This window comes from Ctenocephalides felis, unplaced genomic scaffold (assembly GCF_003426905.1).
Source record: "Ctenocephalides felis isolate EL2017-DRISC unplaced genomic scaffold, ASM342690v1 CF-g0.4_SCAFFOLD_03571, whole genome shotgun sequence".
Taxonomy (NCBI): Eukaryota; Metazoa; Arthropoda; class Insecta; order Siphonaptera; family Pulicidae; genus Ctenocephalides; species Ctenocephalides felis.
The window spans coordinates 13,809,323-13,828,862 of NW_020539725.1; the positions used below are offsets into that span (position 1 = coordinate 13,809,323).

General features: G+C 27.8%; 1 protein-coding gene and 1 long non-coding RNA gene across 3 annotated transcripts in view; both read right to left on the reverse strand.

The window, feature by feature from the left end:
* LOC113384945 overlaps nucleotides 1-13,595 on the reverse strand; it is a 36,920-nt gene extending 23,325 nt beyond the window's left edge. Inside the window, exon 1 of the long non-coding RNA XR_003367954.1 lies at nucleotides 13,420-13,595. This is a non-coding gene — a long non-coding RNA (uncharacterized LOC113384945). The remainder of the gene's footprint in view (nucleotides 1-13,419) is intronic.
* A 1,720-nt stretch (nucleotides 13,596-15,315) lies between these two features.
* Nucleotides 15,316-19,119, reverse strand: LOC113385457 (cyclin-J-like). Of its 2 annotated transcripts, none has more exons than XM_026623309.1 (6): nucleotides 18,922-19,059; nucleotides 18,781-18,856; nucleotides 17,760-18,228; nucleotides 17,309-17,468; nucleotides 16,530-16,666; nucleotides 15,316-15,463 (listed from the first exon to the last, which is right to left on the reverse strand). In XM_026623309.1, the coding sequence occupies exons 1-6, from the start codon at nucleotides 18,927-18,929 to the stop codon at nucleotides 15,381-15,383; spliced, it is 933 nt and encodes a 310-aa protein (XP_026479094.1). In that variant the 5' UTR covers nucleotides 18,930-19,059; the 3' UTR covers nucleotides 15,316-15,380. The 2 variants fall into 2 exon arrangements, with proteins under 2 accessions (XP_026479094.1, XP_026479093.1); XM_026623308.1 differs by having other exon boundaries at nucleotides 15,319-15,463; nucleotides 18,749-18,856; nucleotides 18,922-19,119.
* Nucleotides 19,120-19,540: the final 421 nt, after the last annotated feature.

Genomic DNA, 19,540 nt, shown 5'->3' on the forward strand with positions numbered 1-19,540 from the left:
CAGAATGAATGGGGTCGCATAGACGTATGCAATTCAGACAAACACGAATTAGGATACTGATATAATTCGGATACTTAAAATCTAATCAGTATGGGGTAGAGCGGGGCTTTCAGGCCTGCGGGTAAAAGGGTCCACCATCGATATCTCAAAAACAAGTCAAATTAAGAATTTTTTAACAACAATATTTGATGAAAGAGGGAAAAAGATGTATAACCAGCAACCACCTTGATTCTTACGACGTCGCTATCGGGAGATAAACGGCAATATTTGGAAATCTATAACAAAAGTATTCTCTTTCGATGTTAGATTTTTTGGTTGTGAGCAGTGTTATTTGGTTTACGAGACTTTCATATAATTTTTAAGTCTAGTTATTTAACTATTTTAAAATGTATTATTAATTAACTTCCCGAAGAAGTTTATGTTTTCATCAAAAAATCCGATTCGCTAAAAAAAATTTAAGCCGATTTTTATGGATTTTTTTAGCGATATATACCATGGTCTTATAGAACTTACTAAAATATTACGGCCTTACGACAAATAGTTTGATTTTAAAAATTCATCAAAGTTTGAGAAAATGGGTAGCTCTTTTGACATTTGTTGAAATTAAAATTAGACTATTTACTTGGTATAATAATAGAGTACTTGGTCTTGAACATAATAAACCATTAAAGTCCTGAAAACTGGTTCAATTATAAAAATTATTGATTTTTGAAAATTTGCTTTTAGAAAATACTCCGAGTCAACTGTTCGTTCGTTTTCAATTATGTGTAATAAATCCACTCCACTCGGAATACTTTTAATCACTCATAAATGATTCTATTTTTTATTGATTAAGTCGATTATTTAAATATATCGGGAAGTTCATGTAACTTGCCTCAAGGCTAAATACCAAACCAACTAGTTTTGAGTTCGATTCAACAGTGTTTTTTATATATCCTCTATAAAAGCTTACACGTGTGTGGGATAAAAAGGACCAACTAAACCTTTCGCTAGCAAAAATGTAAACAATGAAAAATATTTTAAAAAAGTAAATTAAGTTAAGAAAAACAATTTTACAAAAGATAAATTAAATAAATAGTTATTCAAACTCTGCTGATGAATATTTCAAACAAAATACCAGATTAAGGTTTTATGAAATAAAATGATTTATGAATGAAAATTATGATTTTTGAAAATATACACTTACGATTTATATTTTTTATTGGTTGAATAATGTAGCTATTATTTCATAAAATTCCTTTAAAATTTAAAGTAAGACATTGGACCTGTTTGCCTATTGGTCATCCGATTTTACACAGCCTAAAGGGTGAAAAAGACCGAGGAACAAATTTTGAAAAATATACTTCTACAATGATGATTTAATTAAGAGTTTTACTGAACATAGTTGTTTGCTAGATGTGTAGTATTTGTTGTTATATAATTGGTTTTGTTTTCACAGTATAATTGCTCAAAGTCAAATTGTACCTTTGTACCCCGCTATACCCTATATATTATTTTTTATATTTATGCAATGTATTTGTTTGTACATATTGTTTAAAATTCGTTATTAATTAATAGTTCACATGGATTTAATACCAGGTTAGGAACTAAGTAAATTCGGACTTGGGTTAGAAAATAATAACTTTATTCTGTAATGCATTTTCTCTCTTGATCGCTGGCTTTTTATAATCTTTCTAGCAGCATCATTATGCCACTTTTATAAAACTTCTGGTTTTTAATAGCAAAAAACTAAATCAGGTACAATTTGATACCGTCATATTATTGAATAATATATTCAATAATATGACGTCATAATTATTGAATTGTGAAGTTTTGTGAAGATCGAAACAAAAAGTAATCAGAAGGTGCACTGTTAGAACTTCATAAGGCATATAGCTATCCCAACCAAGTACTCCAATAATTTTTGCCGAGAGGCCAAAAATATGTGATATCGATAATGGAAGAAATATCCACTCCGGTTTGCTAAATTAGGCCGATTTTTTCTAGTGAGTTGTGAAAAAGTCCTGAGAAAAGTGGGTACAGAAAGAACTCTACTGAGGACAATCTGGAAATTAGACGGACCCATTATAAACGCACCTCAGCTAAAGGATTGAGAAGAAGAAGAATGCAGATGGTTGATGACTTACTGGATGAATGGCATGGAATATAAATAGAATATGAAATATAAGGAAGCATGGAATATAAATTACTATAATGAAACGATACGACACTAAATTTATAATGAAAAACCAGTGACCTGCGCTCGTAAGGTCAAAAGTCTTGATAAAACCTTTAATTTACAATCAAATCGAAAGGGCGGCAGCGATCAAATATACAATTTCCGGTGAACAAACTTCACGCTCCACCGTTTGCATTCGACCCCTAATTGAAACCATATACATACATACAACAACAAACACACACGCATATTTATTTTCAGACCTAATTATTTTTTACCCTAAGAAATGATAAATGACAAATCTTTTTTTTAACTTTACCCAATCATGAAACGTATACGAAAATGTTTTACTTATGATATAAATGAATAAATATTTGATACACGTTTGTTTGATCTAAATTGTATTCAATGTTTATAAGTAAAATGAATTTGAAACTGAAATTTTTAACCTTTACTCTCTTGAAATTTGCAGTCGCATATGAATATTGCTTACAATTTGTTAAAAAGACGTCAAGGCGTGTGTATATTTATTTTCTAGTGGTGATTTACTAAAATGTATTTATTAACTTCCCGTAGGGTGTTATTGTAATCGTCCAAAAATCGTAATTAATAATTTTTGCATTTCTCGACGTTTTGAAGGTTTCTGAACATTTTGGAGCATCCGATTTGAATGATCTAAAAACATTCAATTAGTAATGATTTGGAGAAGTGGTTATTAGATTTTTGGTAAAGGCAGGGTCAGCCATTTTGAAGATACAAGGCTAAATGTGCAAAAAATGGCAGTTTTTGAGAGAACTAAGCGTCCGATTTAAATGATTCAAAGAACTTTCTGCTTGTTTTAACGAAATAATTGATTTTGGAAAAAAAAATTGTATTAATTTTTTTTTTCATTTTCTTTTTCAATTTTTTTATATATCGAAAATAATTCAGATTTTATTTTTAATTCTGACTAAAGTTTTAATATACTTTAAACAAATAATTTCAACTTTGCAATTCAGTTTATATAATTCTTATAATAAATATTAGACAATGTTACAATTCCTCGTACACGGGAAGTTCCAGCAATTTGCCTTAAGGCACGATGCCATACACCCCACTAGTTATGCCTTTTTTTCTATAACCCAAAGACTCCGTATTTTGTATTGTGTTTTGTAATATTACAGCAACCCAAACTATCTGAGATATAGCTTTTATTTTTTATACAGAACACTATTAGAATGCAACCCACGGTCGTTTTTCTAATAAGGATTTTGCAGCAATGCCCTGGAAAGACATTTTTTCTTCGAATCATTCAATCACTATCTACTAATATCAGGCTCAATGAGGCAAGCGTCGAACCTGGAACCTGAGGGCGCAAATCCAAGGGAAGGGTGGCTGTTATAAGGGGGTTTACAGATGATTGCAAAATACAATATTTGAATTTTAATCAAAAAAATTGGACTGAAAAAAAATGAAGGATTAGATAACTATTTTTTGTGCATTTTTACACAACATTGAATATTACTTTGTAGTCTGATAATTTTTTATAGGCCTCGCTTACTCGAGCATTTAGCCACCTACATTATTCTATACAATCATATATCATATACAATCTTCAATTTTATACTATCTTCTTCATATAATCCTATTCTTTTTCTATACTTCTTAACTTATCTTCATTCTTCTTTACTATCTTCTCATTTCATCTTCTTAACCACATATTTCTTCTTCTTCTATACTTATCATTTCTTCTTCTAAATTCTTCTTACTTCAATTCATTTTTAATTCTAATTTTTATACAATTTGATTTTACATACATATCTTTTTATTACAATTCACAATTCTATTATTATTCCAACTTAACTAGTTAATATTTTTTCAAATTCTTGCCGGAGATTCGAACTCGGAACCTCCAGCATGTGAATCGGGAACGCTACTCTTGCAATATCTGTAGAGTTTTTATATAATTAAATTGTTAAAAAATTAAAATTGTAGGTCTAATGATTTATAGGGACTAATAATATAAGGCTCGATTTAGAAAGTAAATCTTTAAAATACTTAAAATACTTAATTATTGACATTTATGCTCTATCTATTTTATATATATTTATACGGCAATGTAATGCACTTATGCAGGGTTTTCACGTTATGAATAAATATATTTGCTGTGGGATTATAAATATTGCTATATAAAAAATAGAGCCTCTAAATTCTAAAGTTTCAATGATTTATGTTTTAATCATGTTACTGTTAATAAGTATAAATAGATGAAACAAAAAATAACGTTTTATAAAAGTTTTGCAGTATTTTAATGATTGACTTCCTAAATAGAGCCTCATTTTATTATTTATTAAAAATTCTTAAACTTATGCAGTTTTAATGAAGATGACAGTTGTAATAGGCTTTATATCGAATCACCACAAATTTATGACTGGCGGTACTATTAATTTCTGATTGGCATTCAAAGTAAATCTACCCTATTGTACAATATAGATGCACCATACCCCTATTATTGACAATAAAACAGTGATAGATTAATGCAAGAATTGTCTCCTCCGAAATAGATGCAAATCTCACTTCTCTACGTCAATATTCCGTACCAGCCGGAGTCAGTCCATAAAATGTATGTGTATTATGCATTATAGGGCCATGACTATACGTGTAGGATGTCTTATACCTGAAATAAATGCAAACTGGAACGTAGAACAACTTCCTAGAACTTTCCACCTACGACAATTTCCGGTATTATGATTTATTGTTTATTTCTATTGCTTTTGGATTTCGATTCAAAGAATCTAAATATTTACTACATCCAATATTAAAATAATCGAGATTTTATAAAATATTTTTTTTTGTAATGTAAAACTTTAGTAAAAAATTCAAAAACTTCGCGCTAAAGCATTTACAAATCTTGGAAAAGAAAACGATTATTTTTGTGACACAAGATATATTAAATAAATGTATAGAAGTTTGTGATCCACCGAGATGCTGCCGAACTCTATTATATTATTACACATTGTTTATATTTTCGAAGGACAAGGATATACTTGGATAATGGCTATATCAGACCGATTTAATTAGAAAGTTGATAAGTAGTTTTAATAATTGTTTATTTAGATAAACTAATATGTTGATATAATAATAATTTATATAATATATATAATCTGAAACTATATCTCAAAATAAATTCTATTGATGACTGCTTATTATTACAGTCTCAACTTGACCTTTTCCAATCTTGGTGTATCTATAACAAATTACATCTAAATATATCAAAGTGCAAGATCCTTAGTTTTACACATAAGCGCGTTCCAATACTTTTTGATTATAACATTTCTAACACCAGCATTGATAGATGTAATAAAATTTCCGATTTAGGTGTTCTATTTGATTCTGGTTTGTTTTTCACAGATCATGCAACTGATATTTGTAATAGAGCACATCAATCTAAACAATTTAAGTCTACCAATGCACTTCTTTGCATGTACTATTCTATTGTACGTTCAAAATTAGAATACGGTTCGATTATTTGGTATCCTCATCATATCAACAACTCTGATGCGATAGAGAAGGTTCAGCGAAAATTTCTGAAATGCCTTTATTATAAAACATATAAAATTTACCCTGAACGTGGCTTTGACCACAACACTTTACTAAAAGAATTTGGTATTCCTTCCCTTGCCTCACGTCGATTTATCTGTACAATTATGTTCTTATTTAAACTTTGCAATAATTCTATAGACTGTCCTCTTATTCTCAATCAACTATCCTTTAATGTTCCAAGGCTATCTTCGCGTTCAGAATTATTTTTCAATTATCCTACCCCTAAATCTAATTCTCTCTTAAATTCGCCAATTTTACTTATGTCCTCTAAATTTAACTTAATTAATAATGAAATAGATATTCACAACACTTCACCTAATCAAATAATCTCCATCTGCACAAGTTAATCTTTTTATTTTATTTTCAAATATCTCAATATTTTCTTATTCTGTTTATAAATATTATTGTTACATTCTGCATTGTAATCTTATCTTAAGCATTTTATGTTACTAACTATATTTTAATTTTGTATATATTTTAATTGTTATTCATTATGTAAAATAATTGTATTTTTGAGTCCTCTTGGAGAAATCTGTGGGCTATATATTTAAATAAATAAATAAATAAATAAATAAATAATGTTAAGCTATTACGTGTTTGAATACTGATTTTAGACTTGTTACTTAGATGAAGTTTGAGATATTACTCCTTTAAGTGTCAAATTAAGACTGATTACAAAGATTTGATAATTTTATACTATTTTTTTGATTGGTCTGTTTTGTGGTTAGAGCCGTAATAAAGCGATTATAAATGGTTTTATAATGAGCCTTAAGCGTTAACAGTTATCAAACTTTAAAGACTTTATACAATTTGGGATTCCGAATTAGATTAAGAGTTTAGATTAAGCTTATTCATGCACGTATATAAAAGTAATCGTTGGTTGAATCTAATTACGATAGGATAAAGCGGGGCATAAAGGTCTATATCAGTATTATATCGTAAAAACCATACCAATTACATAACAACAAATACCACAAATCAAATAAATAAATATTCGACTATGTTCAGTATAACTCTCTGGTAATTCATTATGCATAAATTTGTTTTTTTCAGCTGCTTTAAGAAATTTGTCACCTGGTCTTTTTTACCTCATAGGCGGGGTAAAAGAGGCCGGCCAGGGAGCAAAGAGGTTCAAAGTCTTAATTTGATTTTAAAGGGTTTTTACGAAAAAGTAGCTTTATTACATTATTCAACCAATGCAAAACATAAATTTCATGGGTACATTTTTTACATAGATAACATCGTATATAAACTTAATTTGGTGTTTTGCCAGAAATATTCATCAGCACAGTTTGAATAACTATTTATTAAATTTATCTCTTGTAAAATTGCTTTACTTAACTTAATTTACTTTTAATTCATTATTTTTTATTGTTTACATCTTTTTGCTATAATAAAGATTCAGTTAGTTTTTTTTTACCCCACCCACGTGTAATTTCTTATATAGGTTATATAAAAAAAACTGTCGAATTCGACTCAAAGTAAACATCCTATAAAAAAAACGTTTTTGCCCGCGGACCTTTAAGCCCTTCTACAAGTAAAAATCGTACTATTTTTTGTCCCAAGATATTCTCAAGGAAATGAAAAATAGAAGATCATAGAAATCCTTTTCTATACATTACATAGCAATTAAATTTCGTACATTTGCTACAATTGGGAAATATAAAACAATGTGATTCAATTGATAATAAAACAATTATAATATTTTTGCAGGAAAAATTTTCCATACTACCGCGCCGATGACGACCGATGGAAAAATTCGGTGCGACACAATTTATCAATAAACCCGCATTTTCGGAAAGGCAAGAAAGCTCCACAAGGTGCTGGCCATTTGTGGGAACTGGTTAATTCGGGAATGAACCAAAATAATTTGGAAAATGTAAGTAAAAGTGAAATAACACTATTTATTCGTATATTTATGTATATTGTGATTTTCGACAAAAACACAATTTTGCATCATCATAATTTTCTTTGATAGTAGTTTAAGCTTACTAATTTTGTGTTAAAATTGATCAAAAGCTTCTCATATATAAAAAAATTTCAAGCATTTTTGTTTCTGCAAAAATATATTGAGGAGATTATAGAATTTCCTACATTAAACGATTAAAGTCCACACAAAACATTTTATAAACACAGGATTTTAGAAATTGTAGGATTTTAAGAATCAAATCTATATAGGTACATTATTAGAATATGATTTGTTTTTCAATATATATTTGTTTCATTTCAAATAAGTATTCTGTTTGACTAGTATATATGTAAAAATATATAATATTTATAAGATTGAATCTGCATTTGAAATTAATTATTATAAACGATTACAAAATTTACGAACTCGAAGAACTTATTAAGCAATAAAAATAAGAAGCACATTTTAATCATTTCACATATATTTAATATTTTTGATAAAATTCTGAATATCAAGATCAAAGTCTCCTTATACTAGCCACAATAAACAGGGATTTTATTAATATATTATGTTATGTTAATGGATATGTGCTTTACGCATTTGAAAACATTTTGAAAATAATGCATTTTAGAAGCAAAAACGCATAGAAAGTTACATAAAATCAACGCGACCGCCAACTGGAGAAGAGGAAACTGAGATGGCAACCAAAAGCATTCAAAGGCTGATGGATGAAGACCACTTAGGGGCCGAAACACGAGATGAACAGATGCTGGTTTTTGATAATGAACTGGAAGAAAGTATTGTCAGTGGCCAAGATGTCTGCGGGGAATTCAACTCATCCTTAGATTATAGGTAAAGTAGAATTTGAATAACAAAATAATAGGATTGACCACACATTGATAAACTTTTTTAATAAATACTAGATGACCCGATAGATGTTGTCCTGTACCCTTGTCTACAATTTTTTAATATAATATACTAATATTTACCGTTTACACAAAATTAATACTTAATGTTTTTAAAAATTACTCTTCACGCCAAAATAATAATATGAGCGCTGTTGAATGTAGAACTGCTTTAAACAATGACATGTCGTTTTTTTGCAATTTTTTCCATTTATTTCTACATTATTGCATATACATCCCAGTACTTCATAATCACATACATCCTAAAAAATTTCCTTAACAAATTTCAGAAAAATTTATCATAATCCGAATAATCGTTTAGGAGGAGGATACAGTGAGTGCTTGTAATTTAATATGAACTTTATATAATAGCAATAAAGCTCAAATTGGTTGTACGTTTTAATTACGTACTTTTGTGTGTGAAAAAGAAAAGTCTGTTTTCAGGGTTTTCCCAGCAATTATTCAATTTTTTCTCGCAGTAAGAAAATTGGCCAAATTGGTCTAGGCGTTGTTGAGTTATGCGCTTACCAACTCATTTTGCGATTCATTTATATATTATAGATAAATAGGACAAATAATGCAAACGGTTATACGTTAAGACAAAACGGGAGGATAATACTGATCATGAGAAAAAATATAAAAAAAAATTCTAACGTAGTTTGAAACTTATAAGCTTTTAAGTGCAACCTAGAGCTTTGGTGAAAATGCGACATTTTTTGGTTTATTGTGGTTGATTTTTATAATTTTGTTCATTTATACTTTGGATTCGTAATCGTAAGCAGCATTTCTAGAAATACAATAAAAAAATGATACAATTGCTCCAAGTATTCAAGAATCAACCCTTTCCACTCGCTAATTCCGGAATCAATATGTATTTAAATTTATTTATTTATATCTATATTTATACAACACAATTATACAATTATAGATATTAATGGTACATAACTTAAATTAATATATATTAATACATACTATATTAAATAGTACGCTAGAGCGGCGGCATCCGAGACCGAGTGGAAAAGGTTAAGACTCTATATGAATTTAAAATTTTCAAAATTGGTCGACTTTGAGAAGCCCTTCTATCTATCATTGCTATGATTTTCACTTGAAATTATATTGAGATCTATAACCTCAAGTGGAAATTTGACATCAAAGCTGACTGATTTCATTCTATATAGTTATATTATTAGAATATGATTTTTTTTTCAATATAATTTTATTCTATTTCAAAGAAGTATTTTGTTTGACTAATATATATGTAAAAATATGTAATATTTGTAACATTAAATCTACATATGAAATTAATTATTATAAACGGCCCGCATTTTCGCAAAGGATTAATAATAAGGTTACGAAATTTACGAACTCGAAAAACTTGTTAAGCCATAAAAATAAGAAGTGCAATTTAACCATTTTACATATACAGTAGAACCTCGTTTATCTTGGCTTTTCTGGGATGGGAATCGAACTAGTGAACCCATAGTTGGTGCTAGCCCGAGTCCGAACCGATTACGCCACCGCTGAGCCGACATTTTCTATGATTAATTTTTTTTCAGGTGCGATGAATCCATTATGGACTTAGATAATACGGCAACCCTCAGCTCACCTGTGGATTGCGAAGAAATTGATCTGAGGCATTACAGTATCGACTCAAATGCTTCCATTGAAGAAATCAATTTAGAAGAGTTCGATCCGAATGTATTAACAGATTTGCAGGTATTAACAGATTTATAAAAAAATTTCTGTGTTAATAATAAGTAATAATTAAAAATTATAGAAATCATATTTTCTATCATATATTGTTTCGAATTTTTAATTAGCTACAGAATTCTTTTGTTCTTCTAGATATTCTAGCTTAGTTTACTAATCTTTTTCTTTCTTTGGGCAGCTATCAAAACCAGGTGATCTATAAGCTATTGCAAACTATAGTAGAAATACCATTAATTTTACGAACCCTATTACGAAGGCAAAATTAAATCCATTGTCCTTATTCTAGCTGAGATTTTTTTTCTTGTACTAAACTTTTTTTCTAACTACTTTTTACTATTAGAAGGTAAACTAAGGAACGTTCTTTCTACTTGAGCCATTCCGCGAAAAGCTTTTTTACTTGGAAACATTTTCGAGTCAATTTTTTTAAAGTGAAAATTGATAATACTGCTTTTATACCATGGTACCAACAAAGAGCGTTACAAAACATCCATTTAAATCATATTTAATTTATAAAAATTATAATACTTAGTATTTGAAATTATGTACAAGATATTATGCACGATGCTCGTCTATATTTTATGATCAATAATACAAGCTGATTATGAGTCAGTCAGGTTAATGAAAATGTTTACCAGCAATTTTTTTGTTTGATCACATACCAATCAAATTTGCAATGAATTCATCATAGTTTCAGCAGTAGTAAAACTTGTTGCGGAGAATAGCGTTGTTATGGTAATGTTAAGCTGCTTTCTTGGTACTAAAAACTGTCAAAATGCTATTTATTTGCTGTGCGATCTGGCGTTTTACACATGACGTACAGGTAACCCCTGTATAACATGATACTTCTATAAAATGGTTTCGCTCTAACACGGTTTAACAATTGATACCATCCCCTTGATAACACGGTACTTTTAAAGCACGGGTTCGTTCTAACACGGTTTGAGCAAAACCCCAATAAAATAAAAGTATAATAGCTCAATAAATGTGATGAAACTAGTGTAATAATAACTAATTCGATACGGTATTATTCAAGCGCGTTCGTTCTATAGAAAAAAAAAGGACAATTAGTCAATCAGTCCTAAACAAAGATCCTTTAAATAAAATGAACATACAGTTTTAATAAAGATAACTTTGCACGTGGAAAATATATAAATATCTTCTTGCTTATATATGAATATCTAAGCAAGTAATCGCAAATATATTGTTTTTGCAAAAAATAATGCACGGATCTTGAGGTACAGAAAACTGCTCAGAAGAAGAGGATACTTTGCAAAAAACAAGGATCGTGTTGGATAGCACTTACATGTTGACAAAAAAAACATATAATTCATGTAATGTATATTATTCCTTAAAAAAATAATAAATATAATAATATTTATCATAAAATCATGATATGTAGCACGTTTTTTTCAATTTTTGGAAAGTAACCCCTCTTTTAGTACTAGTCATTTGTCCCGTATAACACGCTACTTTTTTCAAACGTAACTACCGTGTTATGCGGGGGTTACCTATATGTGTTTTTATGACACATAAAAAATTAGCAGTAATGATAACATTCTTTTTTGACGTTTTTACGTTTTCAAAGAGAGATTTTATATCTAAAACGCCATATCCCAGACTCCACAGCAAATTCCACCAAGAAAGCAGTCTAACATCGCGTTGTAATGGTCTATTTTACCGGAGAATTACCCCCTAAGCCTTCCTTAAAATACGATTTTTTAGATATGGGTTTCTCTAGATCAGTGGCGAACTATAGGATGGCATGGGTGGCAACTTGCCACGGGCCTCCAACCCTATGGGGCTCCTGGCCAAAGTGACCGCGTGCTCAGAAATATATTTTTATATTATCTGAATATTTCATTTCACTTGGAAAATATATTTTATAGTCCAAAGTAAGACAACTAAAGACAATAATACAATTTCAAGTTAATCATAAAGCATTTGAAAACTCTCCATACAAAGGATTTTGATTCATTTAAGAGCTGATATATTGTTTTTTTAAATATTTTGTGACTCTTTTTTTTAACAGTTTGAGATTTTTTTAAATTCTTTAGTCATAGTATCAAAAGACGTAGTACTTTAACAAGATTTATATCTACTAACCAAATGTCATCAACCTTATTGACATTAGAAACATTAGAGTGAAATATTTCAGAATTGTATAATTGTTTTCGTTAGTGCTTTTTGGAACTTAACAAAACTAACTTTTGAAGCAAAAATGGCATCATGATGTTAAATTATTAAACCCTACTAGATGGGTAGAACATTATGATGCCTATTTGGTTTTAGAAGTTCGCTTTATTGAGGTCCAAAAAGCACTAACAAAAACAATTCAGATGAAAAAAATGAACCTATTTTACATAAAAAGAGTTTTTAAATAAAAACTACAATTTTATTATGTTATTGGTTTATCATTGTAATATCCTACAAATTATCGATGGAGCATCTAAAGCTATCAACCTTTCAAATGCACTAAAACATTCGAAAAATTTTCTAGAACAAATGAAAAAGTGTCGGCATGTATTTGAAAATTTTAAATTAGAAGTAAATAGTATAAGAGAAAAATGGTCTGTCAATCCAGAATTAATATTTTACTTGCTTTTTGTACGTTCTGTATAATTTCATAATTTAAAGCCATAAAATATGAATTAGTCGAAGTTGGTTTGCTCATTTGTAATATAATTAATTAAAAATCATCTTGGCCAGTAGTGAAACAACGTGCTATTGAATACGTTAAAAAATATAAACAAATAGAAATTGAGTATCACGATAGGGCTCCTAAAGAATTGGCCACGGGCCCCGGAGGGTCTAATTACACCACTAGTATAGATAATCAAATGTATGTGGAATTAATTGCGCACGTTTTGTTAAATTTATGATTCAGTAATTCTAATAATTATTGCTTGTTGCAAATGCTACATGTGTTATTAACTAATCTCCATGATTGGTAAATTAAAGCTAATGCTTTATAGACATTCAGAATATAATGTGACATTACTATCTATCTAGGATATAGGCTTACAGACATGTTTTGATTGAGAAGGGATAATAAATCTGTTGATATAATTTTTATACAGAATACATATGAAAAATTAGAAAAAAATGCATGGTATTAAAAAAATATGATTTTATGTTATAAAATCAAAAAACAGTACCTTATCTAACGGCTGTCAAACGTCACCGTCTGCGTCACCATCTTGAGTTTCATTATATTATTTATTTTCTCCCATATGTTTATTACGTAAAGAATAAACATATTTACGAATAATTTTATAGACATAACTATTAGTTAATATCTTTCATGGTCCATTATTTTCATCATAATGTTCTTGCACACATTTGTTTATGTACACTAAAAGAATCATCACTACATATGATTGCACTAAATGTTTGTTGCATTTCCGGCCAAGAGATATGAAATTATTATGACAAATTATATATGTAACCATAAAATTCAACAATACACGTAATAATTCAAGCTATATTAATTTAAAAAAGACTATTACTCGTTATTACTAGTTTCTGTTATTGTCACACATAAATGAGTTTGAAATTTCACTGACACTGAGAAATTTGTGTTTTAACATGCATTATATATTAACGTTAAAATTCGATTATTAATGATTCGTAATTACAACCAAACTATCTTAATTATTGCCAATTTTGATGACATATTTAATATTATTTTCTTTATGTAAAAAAATCTCTATTTCCCGCACATCATTCCACATTAACCTGTACACTGAACAGATAAACAATAATTTTTTGCTAAGTTCACTCTATTATGATTGAAATAAAATTTGATAAAAACATAACAATGTACGTACGTTACAAAACAAGTTTCTTAGGAATTTATTTTTATCATTATTTATAGTCTTATGTACGTTTTTTTCTAAAGTTTAAACTATCAATTATTAAAAACATATTTCTAATAATACAAATTATATGTTATTAATTAATAATTATATATAATTAATCGTCATACAAATCAACGCGGGGGTTAGGTTCTATCAAAGCGAAACAGCGTAAACGTTCAAATTGGCTATTTATTACAGTATATATTATAGATAATTATTTATTAAATTTAATAACGGTTATTATTAATAAAAATAAATAAAAAGTTAACCAAGTTTTAGTAATCTCTAAGACCCCATTTAAGATTGCAATTGTTTGTACTTATTATTAGTTTAACTACAAATATATTTATTATAGTATATTCTATTACTATATTATTACTATACAATTTTTGTTGATGTAACTTAATTTCTTTTATTTGTACGTATAAAATACAATCACTATTACAAGACAACATAAATATATTCTATATATAATGCTAGTCCAAGTAATTATCACAGTTATTGTTATACATTAGACAGCTAATGGCATTATATTCTCCTTTATGAAATATAATGTGCAATATATACAATATGATTAACTTAAATATTATAATTTACTTCCAAGAATGTATCAAATCAACCAGTAAGCATGGATAATTCAGGATGGATACTGGTGGATGATGACTTACAAAAGGCGGTTGCTGAAATACTATGCGAAGGAAATGGTGTTACACAAAGTGTTGAAGTACAATACATTGTGCCATTTCCAATTTCTACTGAAACAGGTTATTATCACATATTATAATTAGACTAATTTAATTTTAGCAAGTAATTTTCTAAATCACATAAATCTTAAATCACATAAAATGACCAACAAGTTATTTACAAAATTTGAATATATATTACAATTGTTTATTGAAATCAAAGTTAATTATTGATTTCAATACTTAGATTAAACTATCTTCAAATTCTTAACAATATTGTTTTGTAAAACAATTTTATTTTTCAATCTTTTTCTTGGATTTCAAAAGGTGTGATTCCATGATAAATAAAATTCTCGATAACATAATATCAGGTGAGAGTACTCTGTTTTAACATAACACAAAGCGTACTACGTTATGATTTTGCTTATGCATTTAATAATTAGGTACTATTTCATTCATTTTTAAATAATATAAATATGCTTACTTAATCACAGCATTGAATTATAAGTAGTTAACAATAAGTCTTATAGTTCATTCTCATTTTGACATGTTTAATAATATAATGACATCAGACAATCATTCATATTCACTAAAGTAGTTTTCAGTCCACAACTTTTTAAACTCGTCTAATGAAATATTTCGTGGTACAGCATCTGCCACTAAAAAATAAATAATTTCAGACACTATGACTAAGAACTAAAGGGAGAGACTATAATTTCCACATAGATATAATTATAAAAAATATTCTTCATAATAGGAAAACAAAATTAAATAAGCGCCTACAACATTATCTATGATGAAAATGCATACCAGTTCAAAATCCCAAAAGTTTCATAGTGCCTAAAAGTATGTCAATGATTAAACTAGAAAAAGCTCTATTTCATAAACATTCAAGCTTCTTAATTTGTTTAAATATTTCATATTTTATGATAATATATAATGCATTCAAATAATTATAATGATGAGAATTATTTTTAAATTTCAGATATGAACTTCAATTTGAACATGGAATCTGATTTTTTTAGTGCTGTTCACTCTGAAAACACGTACTTTGATCCCAATCCAACTTATCTACAGATTCCAGAAACGGAGAATGTTTTGTCTCTTTGATGTCAAATATTTTTGTGATATTTATATTACAATAGTTTTAAGCATCTATATCTAGTCATACTTTTTAATTAAATTTAATGTAATTAAGTAATCTGGTCATTTTTTAAATCTAGTTATATATTTATAGTACATTTCATGTGTGGTTGTATTCAATTTATGTTGATAATTTATTTATTTATGCCCAATATTGTATCAAAAATAATGTATTGATATATACAAAACTAAAAAAATATAGGATATCTAAACTCAAACTCTTCTAACATCTTTTTTGAAATCATTAAGTTGTAGTGGTATTCTACAAATAAAATATGCACTAATTCTATTAACATATTTTTCAATTTAAAACAATTGACAAAATTTTTTTGTATGTAGATATGTATATGTATATATATATATATATATATATATATATATATATATATATACATATACATATGCTAATTAAATTACAGCGATATTAGTTTTACACTAAATTATATTACAATCCTGCAGCATGTGCTGATTTGATAAATAAATATGCATTATCTAATGGCAGTTAATAAATTTTGTTGATAAAATGATACCAACAATATTGTACTAATGCTCTTGTTCAAAAAACCTATTTTTGTACATCACCTGGATTTATAATCGCAGCTCTTTCAGAACTTGATATCTTCATTCTTTTTGGTGTATACTCTGGATAGTTCACTAATTCATACACAGATTCTGGAGATGAACTGAGTTTTCGTTTCTTTTGATTAGCGTCTCTTAATCTGCATTTAAAAATCACATATTAATGCACAGTATATATTTTTTATCAGACTAATTTAAATCTATTTTTAAAGAAATTGATGCTACTGAATGCAGCATTTTGAAAATATGCTAATTTGTACTACTAACTAACTATTAAGAGGTTAATTGAGCTAAGCAGCTACATACAGAACATTGAGGTGTTTTATTTCATATAACATATATTTCAACCACAATTATATTGGTTGCCAATATCCCTATTTTAAATGAAATTATGCATCAACTAAGTAGTTGATAAATAAAAATCAATCTATTTATTAGTCTATAATTGGAGTTATTATGATCTACATCTACACTAGTCTAATATTTCAAAATTATCTTATTATAAAAAAAATATAAAAACACCTAGAATATTTGCTAAACTAAAAAGTAAAGTAATGAATTAAAAATAAATTCATTTGTTAATTGGTAAATTACCCATTTTTAATAAATAGGATAAGTAAATACATATTAAAATAAGTATTTGAATATATAATATTTTTTTATCTATTATAAATAATTTATGTAATATGTTTATATCCAGTAATCTTTAAAAGATCTGAATAAATTAATACTTAAATTGAAAATTTATCTAACTATAATAAGAAGATATATATTAAACTTACTGAATAATCTTTTCTGCACACGGCTGAACTTCATCTTCCATATATGCAGTCATATTTCTGATATCTGTTGTCCATACTGGAGAAATATTTAATACTCTTCTTGTTGCATAAATTATTGCAGAACCAATCAGCGAAGGTACTGAATGTACTATGCCTATATCTAAAACGATACGAGTATTAGAATTAAAAATTTATGATATGATCATTAAAAAATACTGGTATTTAGAATATGCAATATTGAAATACTTTAAAAGCTCATAATTTAGAATTATAATTAGAGAACTAAACTATACATTGTATCTCCTAATTTATAAGAAGCCACAAGTTTATTAACTTCAAGCAATAGTTTGTTCTAATACAATTCACTTGTGAGCAATTATTCTTATAAATTAGGAAAATCTAGTATGTACTATAAATGTTAATTAATAATTAAAGCACATAAATTAATTACCTTTCAAGCATAAATCCATAATTTCGAATACTGTTTCATGAGCCACAAATTTGAATTGTTTAAAATCATCATACTTATCAGAGTTCTTTTTAGCTAACTCAAAATCCGACTCACTAACAACAAGAAATATAAAATATTCCATGAAATGAGAATAAGTAATCATGGATATGTTGAATGAAAAGAATTCCATAATCATTACTTCAACAGAAATATAATCTTTTAATGGGTATTGATTGCTAATCATTGTGTTGAGTTCAGACATCTTGGGTACTTTATGTTCACTATCTTCCAATTTGGCACCAAGTAATAGACATACTAGAGCAACTAATTTCAATCGTTCCACTGCAATGTTATGGTTGTCCATGAAAATGTCTAGTATAAATACTGCCAAATGAACGCATGTGGTGTTCAGGCCTTTCTGTTCGGCCACCTCGCAGATCAAACTTACTAAAACATTTCTGAGATAAAGCTGAAAAAGAAAGAGTATAAATATTAGACAGAAGTATATCTAATAATGAGCAATATTAAATTAATCTATTTTTCTAAAATTGATACTAATGAAAGAGTGATATTTGAATCATATCATAAGAATCTTTCTTAATATGGTTCCATTGTTTTGAAGAAAAGTAATATTTAATAAAGAAAACCGATGGTCATCGATTTATGGTTAGATTTATCTGTAACAAAATAAATATTAAAAAGCAAACCGAATAAACAGTTATTTAAAACAAATATTTCTGTATACTTATACCATGATAAATAGAGAGATAAAAATAATAATCTTGTGTAACAAAAAGTGGGAATGTGTATACGATAAAAAGTATACAATGTATATAATATAATTTTCGAAATTATATTATGACAAATAGGTGAGAAGAATTGTCATACATATATATGTTTGACAAACTATATAATTTGTTTTAAATATTTCAACCTCTATGATTCCTATAAACATTTTTTTATTTCAATGAATTTCTATCAAATATAACCTGAGGAGACTGTGAATTAAACGTAGGCCTACATTTTTCCTTGTCATATAAATGTTCTGCAATATCAGAAGCATAATCTGTAAACCACCAATGTTGATAAATTGACATCTGCAAAAAAACACACATGATATTCATACAGCCACAAATTCCTTGTAAAAAAAGTGTCTACTTACAGAACCATACTGTGAAAATAACTCGGTTCCAGTGTAACTGATTATTTCATCACAATTTTCCTTGTAGATTCTAATAGTTTCTTCTTCGCCCATTTTAGTAAGAATACTAGAATTTGTAATTTTATAACCAAATCTTACTGGAAGTCACATTGATGGATACTGAGCCATTGCTAAGTACAAACTTCCCTTTGGATTGTGACAAATAGTAAATAATGTACGCGCGAGATGTAAACACTGAATTAAACTTCAGTTATGTTTATAATGATAAAATACATTATTTTAACTAAAGTTCAGTTTTGTTTACTAGAATTTATAATTCAATACTTGAAGCACTTTAAGTTAATGGCATTTTTTTATTAGAATCATGATTCAGAACTTGAAACAATCTAATTAAGCCTTAGACAATTTTTTTTAATAACAAATATTTTGTATGCAATAAAATTTTGATATATTAACATAATGATACATTTCTAATGACATTTGCAAAACTGACTAACTTTCTTAATAAACCGAATTAGACCAAATTTTAACAATTGCTTTATTCAAGTTTTTTTTCCATTTTGCGTCATTAAAAAATTCTTCTGGGGCTAACGTCAGGGCGTTCCGTTTTTGACCTCAA